This window comes from Schistocerca cancellata, chromosome 1, assembly GCF_023864275.1.
Source record: "Schistocerca cancellata isolate TAMUIC-IGC-003103 chromosome 1, iqSchCanc2.1, whole genome shotgun sequence".
Lineage (NCBI taxonomy): Eukaryota > Metazoa > Arthropoda > Insecta > Orthoptera > Acrididae > Schistocerca > Schistocerca cancellata.
Window position 1 is genome coordinate 1,047,015,084 of NC_064626.1, and position 16,481 is coordinate 1,047,031,564.

The 16,481-nt window shown below is 37.7% G+C and overlaps 1 protein-coding gene across 1 annotated transcript in view; it reads right to left on the reverse strand.

The window, feature by feature from the left end:
• Positions 1 to 9,874: 9,874 nt before the first annotated feature.
• LOC126125300 (DC-STAMP domain-containing protein 2) overlaps positions 9,875 to 16,481 on the reverse strand; it is a 288,281-nt gene continuing 281,674 nt past the window's right edge. Inside the window, exon 15 of the mRNA XM_049915133.1 lies at positions 9,875 to 10,012. Within this exon, the coding sequence (XP_049771090.1) occupies positions 9,875 to 10,012 (138 nt within the window). The remainder of the gene's footprint in view (positions 10,013 to 16,481) is intronic.

Consider the following 16,481-nt stretch of genomic DNA (forward strand, 5'->3'; position numbering starts at 1 on the left):
TATTGCCACAACCAGCAACCAAAATGGATCGATTATCTTGACGATTTTCAGGAAATTGTAAACAATATGCCACATACTATGACAGAATACACCCCATACGAACTGATGTTTGGAAAACAGGAACAGAATGACTGGATTCGACCAATTCCTAAAGTAGCTATTAACAGAATAGACCTAGAAAATAAAGTACAACAATCCTTACTGAATATAATGGACAATGCAAGGAAAAGAAAAATAAATTTCGACAATCGACTTGGAAAAATAAAAACATATAAAGTCAAAGACCAAGTTTTAGTAAAAACTGATCCTAAGGCTTCACTTACGCAGAAAGAACACAAAATGGCAATTATTGCATCAGGGTCATTTATGATTGCCAAAATACCCCATCCAGGAACCTATGTTTTGAACGATGTGAAGAATGGAAAGGTGAAAGGAATGTATCCTTATCACTTGTTAAAGGAATTTCATGATAACTGAAGAGTCTGAAGACTGAAGATACTATTCCTATCAAATAATATTGATTAGACAATTTTCATTAAACTTATTAATCATACTTAGGATAGTTTCTTTCTTTTTGCAATTTAGTAGTTAGTTTTTCTTTTCAGTATGCAGAGAATTTGGCTATAGTATGAATGATTTCTTTTAATTTTTTTTATTTAGTTGATAGTAACTTCAATCAGGTTTCACAATGATAATTGACCATGGGTTAGTGACTCAAATGAATCTGGTTTATGGCAAGATATATTTTTCTTATGTTAATTTGACAATGTCAGTGTATGTTTGTATTTTTTTTTACTCGCTGAGCTTAAGTCATGCTGTTTGGAAGGGGTAACCCATTCTCAGCTAAAAAAAAACCTCCTATTACTTTGTTTCAATGTTTTGTGATGGACATTGTCTTTATAATTGTACTATTGTTGTAACATACCTGTGTATGTAAATTATGTTATGTCAATAGTTGCTTGCGAAGTTACCAACTGAGCGAATACCGATCAGTTACAAGCACATCAACAAGTGTTAAAGTCCATCTGAAAGATGATGGGCATAAGTTGAGACGGCATCACCAGTTGGATTAGTGTATAGTGCATTGTATGGTTGTTGATAGAAATGAAGAACACCTTACAACTTCCGAATATTTCGAATTCAGGACAGAGAATTAGAATCAACTTTAGATTAGATTCTATTTCAGCTCAGCATAGATCAAACACCTTTTCCACGGAACTTACACTGACTCTTATTTTCATGTTAAACATGTGCGGAAAACCATAATATCCAGGATACAGTGAAATGGGAATAGAATTCAATCAGTTACCCAGAGATGACAGATAGAAGGGAATCATAGATGGACATAAACCAATGCATCGAAGGTTCATCTCAACACACAGAAGATTAACAGTGTTGTGTTTCTTTTGTGAACAGTGTTTAAATTCATTAAAAAAATATCCATATTGTAAATATTCTCTCCACTGTAATTCAATTAATTTTCTTTGCAAATGAGAAATACAAGGATGGTAAATCTACCCCGAGGTTTTCCTTTGTGGGGTTTGGCCATACCTGTTTGAGACATCCCAAGGCATGTGACTGAAGCTTTGAGTGATGATAAAAAAGGTTTCTGATCACATCTCATGCCATCCTCTACAAATGAATAAGAGCAAGCAAGTAAGCTATGCATATAAGCTGCATCAGTAATTTTCAAGCAGCACAGGCTTTGTCAGCGGTATATGCACACAAATCTATAATTTCGTTTTTGATGGTCATTCACTAATATCAAAATATAATAAGAAATATAGTGGACATTAATACTCTAGAGGACATTAATACAGCGTCATAAACAATCACCAATATAGTGTTGTGTGAACGCTCGTATTTGTTTTTGCCCAAAAACTTTTTTCCAGAAGAGGGGCATATATGATGCATCATGCAGCGTAACTTGCTGTGACAGTGCAAGAGAGAGAGAGGCAAATATATTGTTTATTTCTCTGTGGCAGTCAGCGCTCACATAATTATTCTTAGGATATAGAGCTTTTGTTCTTGTTAACAGTAATTTTCCTAGAAGAGAGCCATTCTCGTGATGTAAAAATCGACGCCATTGCGAGATTTTGATTCACATTGTAAAATATATGTGTATATGGAAGGAAATCAGTTAATAGAACAATAAAATATTGTTCATTTCAAGAAGGTACGTGTTATTCTACAACCAGTGTATACTTCTATTGTGATTTAATAATAAATACCAGCTTGAGAACAGTTCCGACGGGAGCGTTCAGTTCTAGTGAAATATTTCGATGCTTTCTTCGTAAAAGAAGTCACTTCATGGATCATTCAAATCCACAATTGTACCTGGACATTTCTCAGAACTGAAAGCAATCTGATTGCTATGCAACAGAGCCCCGAAGAATATTTCTCTGTACTTTGGTTACCACTTTCAGCTCAGCACAGTATCTGCAGCGGATATTTCTCTGTACTTTGGTTACCACTTTCAGCTCAGCACAGTATCTGCAGCAGCTGGAGCATATTTCTACAACAGCTGAAGCGTGTAATCGCCATCAGTTTCACACATCGCCTGTGTATGTTGTATGTATTTACCCACAACAGTAAACATACTGTTACTCACACATATAGAAAGACGATACAAGGTGGTGTGGGAAACATTTCAGTGTAAAGGTCCTGTAGAGCTAAAAAGTAATTAGCCTAGTAGTAGTAGTAAACAATTTTTTTTCAAAGGAGCCTTTATGAAGGTATGTAATTTATAGCAAGTAAGGGCATGATGGAAAACAGATAAAAATCACAAATAATTTATCACAACGCCCGCCACTGGAGTCGCATGATCGATTTCTGAACGCACGTTCGATATGTATCGTTTGGACCCAGCGACTTCGATAGGTAATCATTCTTGGAAATTACTGACTTAATTTGACAACTAGTCAGGTCAGATCTGCAGTTATGTTAAAGTTATATTCGTGTAAAGTAGTTTTTTATTAATTTAAAGTTGGGGCCATTAGGTTGTTTTTCTTTTAAAATTTTTTTAAAAATAATTCTCATTACTTTTATACAATTGAATAATCGGTGTAGATCACCGCAATTTGCTAATACTAATTAATCATTGTGTGGTTACCAGTGCTCTGTTTTAATTAACATGATAAAAATAAATTTTGGTGTCCTCGAATGGGGTCATCATTCCATGCCAGCAGCCCATGTGCCATGCTTTCCAGTCCTATACCAATAGTAGCAGAGAATGTTTGTGATTTTCTTGGGGGGGGGGGGGGGGAGGAGGAGGAGGAGGAGGTTACTAAGTGAAGTTCACTGGTGACAGCATAGTAACTGGTGTAATACTTCTATTCATTGAACTGTATCACTTGTTCTTTGTATTGTGGCTGTTGTGCTGTTTATTATGTTACAATATGAATTCCACAAGAGCAAGGAAGGTCACATGTATGGCCAGTCTTGGAAAAACTTGCCTGCAATATGAATTAAGAACTCGGAAGCAAAGTGAGGAATGTAGCATGGTTGAACTTGCTCAGTGCTTGCAGACTGCCTTGCCTCCCTGCGTGGTGTTAGTAATGATCCTCCTGTGTTTGTTGTTGGAGCTTAAAAGGTTACAAGATGATGATTTAGCTGTGCAGCAGCAAATGTTGTGCTTCTATTGGCGTGAGGATGAACAACATATTGAGATTAATGTTAGTCACGAAAGGTCAGTGTCAGTCATACTGCGTTCGCATGATTACCTAACCCAATAATGGCAATTCTTAATGGGGTATCAAAGTTGTCAGTGGAAAGTACTACCAAGTTATGAGAACTTCTGTGGTTGGTAGCTAGGTTGCACATGAGCAGGCCAATGTCTTGGGTGTCAATCATAGTGAAGCATTGCAACTTATTCATCCTTTAGCCATGGACGTTTAGCCAGGATTATTGCTGAGGCCTTAGAGAACCAGGGGGTTTTCCGGAAAATGCTCTTTAATAAATGTGTTGGTGCTTGTGAGAAGAAAGACATTACTGATAAATATTTTATTTATTTATATATCCATCTTTAAGAATTTTCATGCAATCGATGTTGTCATGAGTAATGTACAATTTACATATTAAGAAATATAACTATTGTGAGGTATCACACAAACCTAAAGTATACATTTTAAAGAAACATACATAATAAAGGAATACATTTGATACATAAAGATATCCCACATAACTAAAGTGTGCATTTTAAAGAATGTGCATAATAAAAGAATACAGTTCATACATAAGGATTTCTCCACACGTCTAACAGTTAAATGTGGAACTACAGAGACAAAAAAAGCTTAGGAAGAGGTACAAACAGAGTTGCAAGTTGTTTCGTACGTTAGGTCTATTTTTGAAGAGTTTTCAAATTCTTTAACAGTGTAAAAACCTTTGTCTTTCAGCCATTTTTTAGTCTTACTTTTAAATATATTAAGAGAGACACAATCTGCCTGCACAGGTAATGTGTTGAAAAGCCTTATTCCCATGTATTCATAACTGTCTTGTGTTTTCTTGAGTCGAGTTGTTGGTATGTCTATCTTAAATGTTTGGCGAGTGTTATGATTATGAACGGACTGCCTAAGGTTGTAACTGTTAAAGTTTTCTTTTATGTACAAAAGGCAGCTGTATATAAAAAGAGAAGGGACTGTCATTGTCTGTAATTCTTTGAAGTATGACCTACATGATATGTTATTTTTGGTAATCCCAGAGATGCTCCTGATGGCTTTCTTTTGCCAAATAAAAATTTTCCTGGACCATGGAGAATTACCCCATAGAAGAATACCATAGCTAATATGGCAGTGAAAGAATGCATAATAGGAATTAATCAGCAGGCTTTCAGAAACACAGGTGCATAATTTTTTCAGTAGATAGATAACTCGTGAAAGCTTTCGAGATATGTTGTCTATGTGACTCTGCCAGGTTAATGTCGTATCTAAGTATATGCCAAGAAGTTTGGTAGAAGTGTACTCAGTATCAGCATTGGATAAGCTGAAGGATGTATTCACAGTCTTTTCATAGTTAATAGCTAACTCATTGGCTTCGAACCACATATTGTATAATCTGAGAAAATCTTTACTTTGCTCCTTCAGTTTATTTATGTCCTTCCCTGAATGGATGAAAGTTGTATCATCTGCTTTAAAGCACAGATTTGCATGGCATATTGCTGGGCAGGTCATTTATAAATATTATAAACAGTAATGGCCCAAGCACTGATCCTTGGGGTACACCTCTAGTGACATTCAGTAACTGTGACTTTTGACCGTTGTAGCTTATAGTTTGCTTTCTGTTACTGAGATATGATTTAATGAGGGAGAGTTCCAGATCCCTAATGCCATAACACCATAGTTTTTCCAGCAGTATTGCGTGGTTTACAGAATCAAATGCTTTGCTTAAGTCCACTAGTGTGGCTTCAGCAGATAATTTGGATTCAAAAGAACATTGCACAATAGAAACAACATTTTCAACAGCATTAATTGTTGATAACTGGGCCCTAAAACCATATTGTGACTTAGTCAGTACATTGTTTTTTTTTTTGACAAATGCATGTTAATTTGCTTTTGTATACAGTATTCAATTATTTTTGAAAAAATAGGTATCAGAGAAATATGTTTATCAGGTACAAAGAAAGAATGAAACACTATCCCATTATGTTAACCAGGTCTTTCTTGCTGTCTTATTAGCCTTGTGTGTTGAAATCTCAGAGCCTGAAGTGGTCACAAATATTTTGGAAGGTATGAAACACTATCCCATTATGTTAACCAGGTCTTTCTTGCTATCTTATTAGCCTTGTGTGTTGAAATCTCAGAGCCTGAAGTGGTCACAAATATTTTGGAAGGTATGCGGTCCACTGATGGGAGTAGAATTCTCTTTTGTGAGAAACCATCCTCCTTTGCCGAATTGGATGAACTGTTGACTAAATTTGAAAATGTTCATTATGATGATGGCAGATGTGGAGAATTAGAAGTGGGCTGTAGTGGGGATAGAGTAAATAGTATTGACGTTCAGCATCAGGGTTTGTCAGCTAAAGGAGTGTGCTACCGTTGTGGAGAAACAGGGCATTTTGTTAGAGATAGCCTGAGCCGAAAGAGTAGGGGAATAAATAGCTGATGCCAGAAGAAAAAGATCCCATCAGCTTTCCACAGAAAACTGCCAGCAGGAGGCTGTAAAATGTGCACTGTAGATGGTGACCGCCTCCCTTACGTATGTGTGGTGATTGGTACTGAACTTGTTTGTGCTTTAGTTGATTCAGGCAGTAGAGTTTCTCGCATTAATTATGATGGGTATTGGAGATACCGATGTATAGCTAGATTACCGGTGTTGGGCCAAGTTGATCATCCTTGTTGTTCTGTGGATAGGCGGCTTCTTGAAGTAGTAGGTCAGGCCCATTTTAAATTGAGCATTCAAGGCCTTACATGGCCTTTGGAATGCCTTGTTCTGAAAGGGCTGGCAGTCAAAGTCCTATTTGGATGTAATTTTTTGTGCTTAACACAATATATAGTGGATTATACGAGTGGTAGTGTTTCTTTTAAGTTTAGGTAAAGTGAAAATTTTAATTTATGTCCTCATAAGGGTGGACTGAAGGCTTGCAAGGTGAGTGTTCATGTGAACAGGGCAGATGTGAGCCATCTGCCGGAAACTCAAGCAGCTGTGATCATTAAATTGTTGGACGAATTTCCTGAAGTATTCACAGATCGGTTAGGCGTGACTAATAAAATTGAGTATAATATTCAACTCGGATGAGAACCCCATACACCAGACACCGTACCGATTGTCTCCTCCTAAAATGAAAAAAACTACTGGAAATAGTAGATCAACTATTAGCAGATGGTGTAATTAGGCCTTCCATTTTGCCGTATGCAGTCCCAATTTTCCTAGTTTCCAAGCCTCATGGTGAAGGTTTTCGGCCGATGGTTGACTAGTGGGCCTTAAATCAGAAGAGTGTTTTGGAATCTGTTCCACTTCGAAATATTCATAATTACTTTACTTGGTTTGCTGGTGCTAAGGTTTTCACTGTCCTTGACTTGAACCAAGCATATTATCAGATACCCCTGGCTGAGGAGTCTAAACATATTACCGCGTTTTATACTGATTACAACTTATTCGAATTCAATAGAGTGCCTTTTGGGTTGGCTATTGGTGCGGCAGTAAATTTTTTTTGTAAATTTGTCCCCAATTTCGCTTAGTTGGTGGCACCCTTTAATCAATTATGTAGGAAGGGCGAAAAATTTATCCAGAGAGAATTGCTTGAAGGGTTGAAACAGGCATTAAGCATGACCCCAGTGTTAGGTATACCTGACTTCAATTTGCCCTTTGTAGTACAAACGGACACGGCCAATGTGGGGTGGGGGCGGTTCAGTTGCAAGAACAGAACGGGGAGAGATTCCCGCTAGTCTATGCGTCTCGTGCATTGTCAGCGACTGAAGCTAAGTATTCAGTGTATGAGCTAGAGGCATTAGCCTTCTTGTTTGTCTTATAAAGATTCATATTTTATCTTGAGCATCGAAAATTCAGGCTTGAAACCAACAACCAAGCACTAAGTTTGGTTTTGGCTCTACCCTCCAAAACTGGGTGGATAGCCCATGGGCGATTAGAATATCAGCCATTCAATTTGATGTTTGTCATACAAGAACAGGACAGAATCAAACTGCCGATGCTTTGAGTTGGATGTTCCAGGAGTCTGAGGAGGAACGCAGCGTGGAGCGCCAGGTGGAAGTGGGTCTTACCATGGGGGTCTTGACTGAAATTCCTTCATTATTTACTAATCTCAAGGCAAAAAAATGGCTAGACCCTGACTTAGAATCTGTTTGGGTCAAATCAGAGGCTGGTGAACAGGTGCCTGGACATTCTTTGCACAAAGACTTCTTGTGTTATCAGGTGCGTAGAGATAACTGTCCTAAATTGTACATATCTGTTTAGTTATTTATGAGATCTTGCTATCTGAGTATTTTTCAAACCTAACAGCTTTTACAAATTGTTATTTTTCATATTCATAAGGCTTGATAATTGACTTAATTTCACAACTAGAGAGCTCAGATCTGTAGTTATGTTAAAGTTATATTGGTGTAAAGTAATTTTTTATTAATTTAAAGTTGGGGGCATAACTATTTTTCTTTTAAATTTTTTGAATTAGTCTCATTGCTTTTATACAGTTGAATAATTGGTGTAGATCACCGCAACTTGCAAATGATAATTAATTGTTGTGTTGTCGCCAGTGCTCTGTTTTAATTAACACAGTGAAAATAAATTTTTGTATCCTCAAATGGGTTCAGTGTTCCACTTCACCAGCCCATGTGCACTGCTTACAAACCCATACCTTACCAGCAAGGTCTGATATCCAGCAAGTTCACTCTTTCCCTTCTCATGTAAGAAATGTACTACAGTCAAAATTAAATCAAAGAAATCTTTTCAGCATTTTATCTTGAGTGAGCCAGCATACTTCGGTGTGTAAAGTATGTCACGATACTTGTCTCCTAACAACTCCAAGAACTGCCGAAACTGCTGATGTGTAAGCCCAATGTCTTCAGATAGTTTACATTATGCACAAAAATTTGCATGATGTTTTCTAATGTTCGTGATTTTCTAAAAGCGTCTCTCGGTATAGAATGCAGTGAACTGCATACAATGTGTCTTCTGTGCATCCTAGCTTTTTGCACATCAGTGCTATGAGTCCTCTCTCATTGCATCACATGATTCCATTCTATACTGACACCATCAATCACTTGCTCAACAGCTTTGAGTAAATCTACACCCATCATTATTTCTTTCAAAGGAACTACGTCCAAAACATCCTCTGTTACATGCTGAGTGCTATTGACACTTCCTGTGTGTATCACTGTCTGACATGTATCTGTAAGATCTATTGCTTCATCCAACACAACAGAGAAAGCAACAAAGTCCTTAGCCTTATTTATTTATGGCCTATGCACATTGCCAGCCATAACACTTATATGCCGTGTGACTGTTTGTTTGGAAAGGCTGCTTTCTTGAAATCTGCTTATGTTAAAGGGACACAAAAGTTCTACAGCATCAGTGAGACAGTCTTTTACAAACTCCCCTTCAGGAAATTTTTTCTGTATGTTGCTATTCTTAATGCAATTTTGAAACTTGCTCGCAGTACAGATGTACTGTGATTGTCATTATGGAAAAGTGGAAACAGTATGTTATACAGTAAAATAGAAACATATGTAACACAAGAAATGAAAAGTTCAAAAGGTATCAATTATTATGACTTACATTAAAATCGTGATGAAATGCCTCATCCATATTCTCAAGCACACTTAATTTGGCTTGCCGTTCTTCTCTCTTCAGTATATTACAGTTGTCTTTATGAAATGAATTGTAGTGTCTTTGAAATGAGTTGTAGTGTCTTTCAGTTGTGAACCTGCACTGGCCGCCTATTATTCTGTGGCACAACTAACACTGTGGGTTTTCACCTACTGTTTTAAGGAAGGATTGAAGTTCCCAGTTGTGTTTAAGTAATTGAGAACACAGCTCTCCCATTCTCTGCTTGTTTGCAGTACTTACCATTTCTCAGTACGACTCCTGTGACACTACAGTTGCCAGAGGGAAGCAAGACTGGATGTGCTTCCGTCCTCCTGATGCTGCACAAACAAGGAAGCAGTCACTGCTTATTTGGTATACACGTCTAGTAACAGATGTCACTGTTCCACTTTGCCTGCTGGCTGATATGCACACCTGTGCCACACTTCCATGCTTTTGCACAGTGTATGGTATTTGACCAACCCTGGCTTAGTAAATTACACAACAAACAAATTAAACAATATTCTCATCACTGACTTTAATTGAATTTATAAATGAGATGAGAAAGTAACTTTTATAATCATACAGAAGATCCTTTCTTAGTCCCACCGCCTCCAGTCATCTATTCCTTTGTTTCACGAGAACTAAGAAGTGGTATTTCTTCTTCTGCAAATCTTACTTTCCTTCTTTGAGGGATGCTTACACCAGTAATATGCCTGGAAATTTGCTCTTTATGTTTCCTCTTGTCTGCATCTGATTCCTGGAATGAGAAAATGTATCTTAACATGCATTATAATTTTCCTCTTAAACTAAAAGTAAAAAAGTTCATGCATTTGTTTCTATAACTGCATGTATACCTTGATAGTTGACCTGTTTTGGTCAATAGAAGGTGTTTCATAAATAAATAAGACAGATCTTAATTAGCATGTTTCTTTTATTATCCTTTGATCAACAGTATAAAAGGATCAATACTAACTGTGGATAAATTTTCTTTACTTATGCAGAACAAACTAAGATCCAAATGTTAATACCCATTTTGTAACATGGCTGTTTTCAGCTTTCAGGTGAAGTTAGAAAATTTGTTTGGACACCAGCTTCTGTTAGTATCTATGATAACTTGATTCTCTCTTGAAGATCAGTTTAACATGATTGTGCAATTTGTGCTGCAATCATTCACTGAACAGGGTGGCACAGTGTCATGTTTGTGAGGAGTTTAAATCCCCTGCTATCTATCTGGATTTGTATTTTCCTTGGTTTCCCAGTATTACTTTCTGGTATAGCCAGAAAGGGTCTTTTAAATAGAGGCCAATTTCTCTCCTCATCAGTGTGCACTGGAACTTGTGTTGTGCATCTAAGAACCTCATGTTGATGGACAGTTTGGCAATAACTTTTCTTTCTTTTTCAGTCATCTGTTTTGGTCTGTACTGCCTCTCCCTAACCAACAGCTTATATCATAGTATTATTTTAATATTGCAAAAGGCACGAAGAAGCTGATGAAATTAAGTTGCTTCCAAGTTTAAAGATAGTAGAAAAAAACTCTTAAGAGTGAGTGTTGGCTGGTACATGAACTGGAAAGATCATGTAATGAAAGTTTAACAGTGCATCATTGTAGTTAGCCAGACTCTTGGAAATATTTTGAGTGTCAGAATACCATACTGTGGGTATTTTCAGGTTCTTGCAACTTATGTATAGTAGCATGTACCATTATTTTTGTAAGAACTTGCAGCCCAATTCTGTGAATCCCTCTACATTTTTTGTATAAATATATGCTTGAGTGTTTGCTGTTTCTTTTATTTTAGTTTATTTTTCTGGTTATAAAAAGGCTAGTGTAATGTGTATTTACACAAAGAAAAATATGATTATTTGTAATTCATTTATTCCATTTTTGACCTTCCTTTTATGCATAATTAACTTCTGTTAATTTATTTGTTGGTCCAAACACATTATGATTGATTATAAGAGGCCTTTGGAACATGTAAGCTGTTTCGTCATGAAAGCTATTTCTTTGCATTAGAAGGTACACTGTATTTTTGCCTGTGAAATTTGTTTTATTATTGACTGATTTTGTGCCTGTGCATTTTGTTTCACTGTGCAGTGATGTGATTTGTTTTACACGCTCCAGTCACTTTAGTGTCACCACTGCCTATGTTCAATGTCAGTGTGCAATAATCACTCACACACAGCAAGTGGCAGTGCTAGCTGTGGAGGGTATATAAATGCATGTCAGGGGGACATGGAAAACAGTGCAGTCATCATCTTTTAATGCAGAAACAGAATGATTTATCTGACATGCACATGGGAATAATCATTTGCTTTCAGGCCAAGGGTGGAAGCATTTCTGAAAGTTTACTATCTGTCCATGTGCCACTGCCATGGTTAAAATATACTGTGCATGGCAAAATGGTGCCCCCCACCCCAAACCACTGCCAAGGCAACAATGGTGCAACATGGGCCACAGGTGAGAAGGGTGAATGATGGCCCTTGAAATGTGTATGGGCACAGTGTCTTCTCAACAAGCGTTCAGCGAACATTACTGCAGATGGGCCTCTGCAGCAGGCACCTGGTCCATGCATCCATGCTTTCTGCTGTTCATCAGTGACAAATGCTGGAATTTGAATGCTAATACCACACTGAGTGGTGACAGGAGGCCTTTTCAGATGAATGAAGTTTTATGCTCCATTAGACAAACGGCCATTGGTATGTATGGCCCTGCAACAATGGTCGGAAGGGTCCAGACTGAAGGCAGGACTGTTATGATGTGGGCATGTTTTTGTGGCATTTGCTTGTGATCTTGTCATTCTGGAAGGCATCATGGTCAACACAAGTATGCATCTATTCTTGGAGACCATGTCCACCGCTTCATTCAGTTCATTTTTCTACGGCATATCAGCTTCTACAAGCAGGACATGCAATGTGTCACACAGCTCGCAGTGTACATGCATAGTTCCAAGAGCACTAAGGTGAGTTTTCCATATGCCTTGGCCACCAAATGCTATGGATTTAAACCTAACTGGGAATCTGTGAGATCACCTCAGTTGGGCTATTCATATCGAGGATACTCAAACAAGAAACTTAGCGCAGCTGTCAATGACACTGGAGTTGGCATGGTTCCACATCTGTCAGTACCTTCCAGAACCTTAATGACTCTCTTCCTACATGTCTATGCTGCAAAAGGTGATTATTCAGGCTTTGGACAGGTGGTCGCATTAAAGTGACTGGACCATGTAATTGTGTTGATTTTGAAAATCAATTCAATTTGTGTAAATCTTGACATTGTCAGCTGAAGAGTGATCATATGGGACATCAAGAAGTGCTGCATGGGTCTGAATACTCATTAAGTATGTAGCTGTTGCCGAGAATCCCAAATAACACTGCATTCTGTAAAAGACTATTGCGAGTGCATAACGGTCTAGTTCATTCTGGTGCAGCTGGAAAAAGGTTCTTTGTTGAGGTGAGGTGTCCAGCTAGTAGGTTTGTATCTCAAGAAGTATATTGCAAAATAACGTTGATTTTGAAGGCTACTGTGGAAAATCATCTATCTCTTACTTCAGTTTCTCCAAGGTCCCTAACTCCTGAACACACATCTCTGCCAAATGATGCCAATCCCAGTGATGTTGAATGAGCTTTGAAAATTCAGCAACACATGTACCTACCAAATGACTACCTAAATGTTATGAGAGCTTGTACGAAAAGAACTTGTTGTAACTTTAATGGAGACCAGAGACTCTGTTGGAATTTCTAAAATGTATAACTGCATTGTGGACCGTAAGGTTGATACCACAAGAAACAAAATTAATTGGCCACAAATGTGATAATGCTGATAAAGGAAGACCATAATAATGATGCCCATGTCACTGTGGTCCTACAGAAGAAACAGTCTGGAAGACCTAACTTTTACGGAATCATTGAACCACTGTGGCCACAAAGAAATCCCATATCTAGACCTAAACCTGAAGATACAAAATCAGTGTTGCACTTGATACCCAGTAATGTCAAGCACTTTTATCAGGCTCTTCTATGAGATGATAAGTTGTTGGTGACTTTGAAGGATTTAATGGTGTAGTCAGTTCTGAAGAAGATGTATGATGATGGTAAAAAGGCTGCATAATGTGCAAAGCAGAACACTGGATTGAATACATATTTCAGATTACCTCTGTCCATGTTGTAATTTGCTTTAGTATGAAATAAATAAATACTGCTAAAAATTTATTATATATGTGCTTGAAATAACCGCATTATCAGCACCAAAATATCCAGTTTAGTGGGTGATTTATTGTTGCTGAACCCAGAATATTAGCTTGCTAATGAAGAAATCATTATCTAAGAGACATTGTAATACAACATTGCATAAGTATATAATATTTTTGAACATTAACATATTTTTAATACAGTGTACATAATTCCCTAGATTTCCACCAGTTCAGAAATGATAGCTAGCTCTTTTGAGGAGTATGTCAACTGGCAGGTAGCAGCCATTGTGCATCCTGGCTGCAGGTAAAGGCTCTACTGAACCTCTGATGTTAATGGCTATAACTTCCACTGTCTGTCATCACTTACAGCCATTACCAAACTCATGTGGAACTGTTCATCAGACTTTTGCAAAATTTGCTATGGACATGTCCTTATATCTGATTAAGCAACTCAGATTCCTTGGCTTTCCAACCAAACTAGATATAGGAACATTCATTGCTGTTTTCCCATATTAAAAGGATGATGAACTCCTCCATTGGCAGCATAAAATATTACTTCTGACAAAACTAGACTAATTGTTGTCCTAGAATGTACAGAAGAGAGGACATCACACAATTAAATAGGGCTGTACACATACAACAAGTAAATCTACGGCCTGTCTGATGTTAATTTTCAGAATCTTCCATCTAATCATCCGAGATGCCTGCGTTCATCTTCACACACTGATCGTACTCAGTGTTGCACTGAGACTCTGCCTAACATTTTTATATCCTTGGTGAAGGTGACTAAGTGGCTGGCACAACAAGGAAAGAGCTCTTGCATTTCACTGGAGCAACAGCTAACTCAGATGTGTGCCGAACATTTGTAATAGTCACAAGCAATTCCATTCAGGGACCCACATAGAATAATTAACTTACAATAAATCCTCCACCCAGAACAAGCATTCTAAGATATATTGGGCAACTGAAAGTACAAATTCATAATGCACTTGTTTGTTTTAATGTGATTCCCTATTAGCTCACCTTTCTTCAGGTAATATGTTCCCAACTCCATAATTTTGATGATTGTTGTTTTACCTTCAGCACACAGCAATCATTAAAACAGCTGATGGGTGGGAGAGTCAAAACATAGTTTAATGACCAGTGTGGGATCAGCAAAACAAACAAAGCAGGGTATGCAAAAGGAACCACTACACTAATGACCTTACTCTCTACCATACTCTCCTTTTTATCTTTCTTCCCAGGAACACTGCACATGGCTATCCAAAAAGTCACGTCATTATAGCTACAGTCTTGCAACAGCCTTTCAAATAGATGTCATAAAGAGGAACTATATATCTGTGCCACATTTTACAATGGATTTTCATATACACCAACAGGGCAAATGAGGATAAGAAAATATGCTGTTTTTATACTTTTGATTAATTAAATTAGCATATACTGATACTAACCAGTAATCGATATTGTTGAGTGAATGTGTTAATAGATAGAGGCTACACTGATTTTACTGTTTGTTTTTGCACATGAATGTTTCTGGATAGTTTCCTCTTTTGTGTGCTTCAAATACATTGAGATATCCACAACATCATTATGAGAGTCTCACAAAGGAGGAGTTGTAAAGTTTTGAGAATGAAATGGTGTTGAGCTGATATTATGTACATACATGTGTGTACAAAGTGAAGTAGAATATTGTTGTAATGTAGCTGGAGGTAATTGTGGGTGTTATTTGTTTATTACATAAGTTATTCATAGTCTTTAGATATGCAGTAGAAATCATGTTTGTCATACACATGCAAGTTTTTCTGCAATGTATCTGACATGTCTTACATCATTGTACAAAATGGCAAAAGGACAAATAAATAATGATGCTGATGGTGTATTCTTTGGTCGTGATTACTGACCATGAAATGGATGGAACCACCATTGGACAATACTGATGGACTGCAGTTTGGACATCTCTACTGGATATTATCTACCAGGCCACTGGGGCCTTTGTAGGTACTGGAAGGTCTTCTGGCCACCAACTGTCAGCCAGGTTTTCATCTCATCAGGTGACAAATCGTAGAGAGAGACTAAGAGATGAATACACTAAGCAGATTCAGAAGGATGTAGGTTGCAGTAAGTACTGGGAGATGAAGCAGCTTGCACAGGATAGAGTAGCATGGAGAGCTGCATCAAACCAGTCTCAGGACTGAAGACAACAACACAATGGTATCTGGTAAGGAATTGTATAGTTTGAAGCTAGGATGGATAAGGCTGTTTTGAAATAACTTTGTGTTGGCGCTTTGAACATGTACATCCAATTTTTGTCTTGTATCATAGCTGTGTATTGTGTGATTCTGAGAGATGAGTGGTCTTTTTGTATGTGTCAGCAATGTGGAGAATAATTAACATCTGAAGTAATCAGCTCATTGGTGCACCAGCAGAGGCAATATGCAGTAAAAATCATCTTGAATACTGGATCTTAATATTAATTGTATAATAGAAGTGTTTGTGTTCTGTGCAATCAGTATATGGACATAACTATCTACCTACAGAACTGTGTCATGGTACAGCCTTTTTTAACATTAAGGAATTCCAACTTCAGACATAGTTGCCTGGAGTAATGTGTGAGGAAAGAATAAGCAAGATTTGTATGTATATCACCCTTCAGGCTAGAATCTTAAGCAATTAGATGTAATACAGTGACATACCCCCCACTTGAACCAAGGACCTTGCCGTTGGTGGGGAGGCTTGCGTGCCTCAGCGATACAGATAGCCATACCGTAGGTACAACCACAACAGAGGGGTATCTGTTGAGAGGCCAGACAAACATGTGGTTCCTGAAGAGGGGCAGCAGCCTTTTCAGTAGTTGCAAGGGCAACAGTCTGGATGATTGACTGATCTGGCTTTGTAACAATAACCGAAACGGCATTGCTGTGCTGGTACTGTGAACAGCTGAAAGCAAGGGGAAACTACGGCCGTAATTTTTCCCAAGGGCATGCAGCTTTACTGTATGATTAAATGATGATGGCGTCCTCTTGGGTAAAATATTTCAGA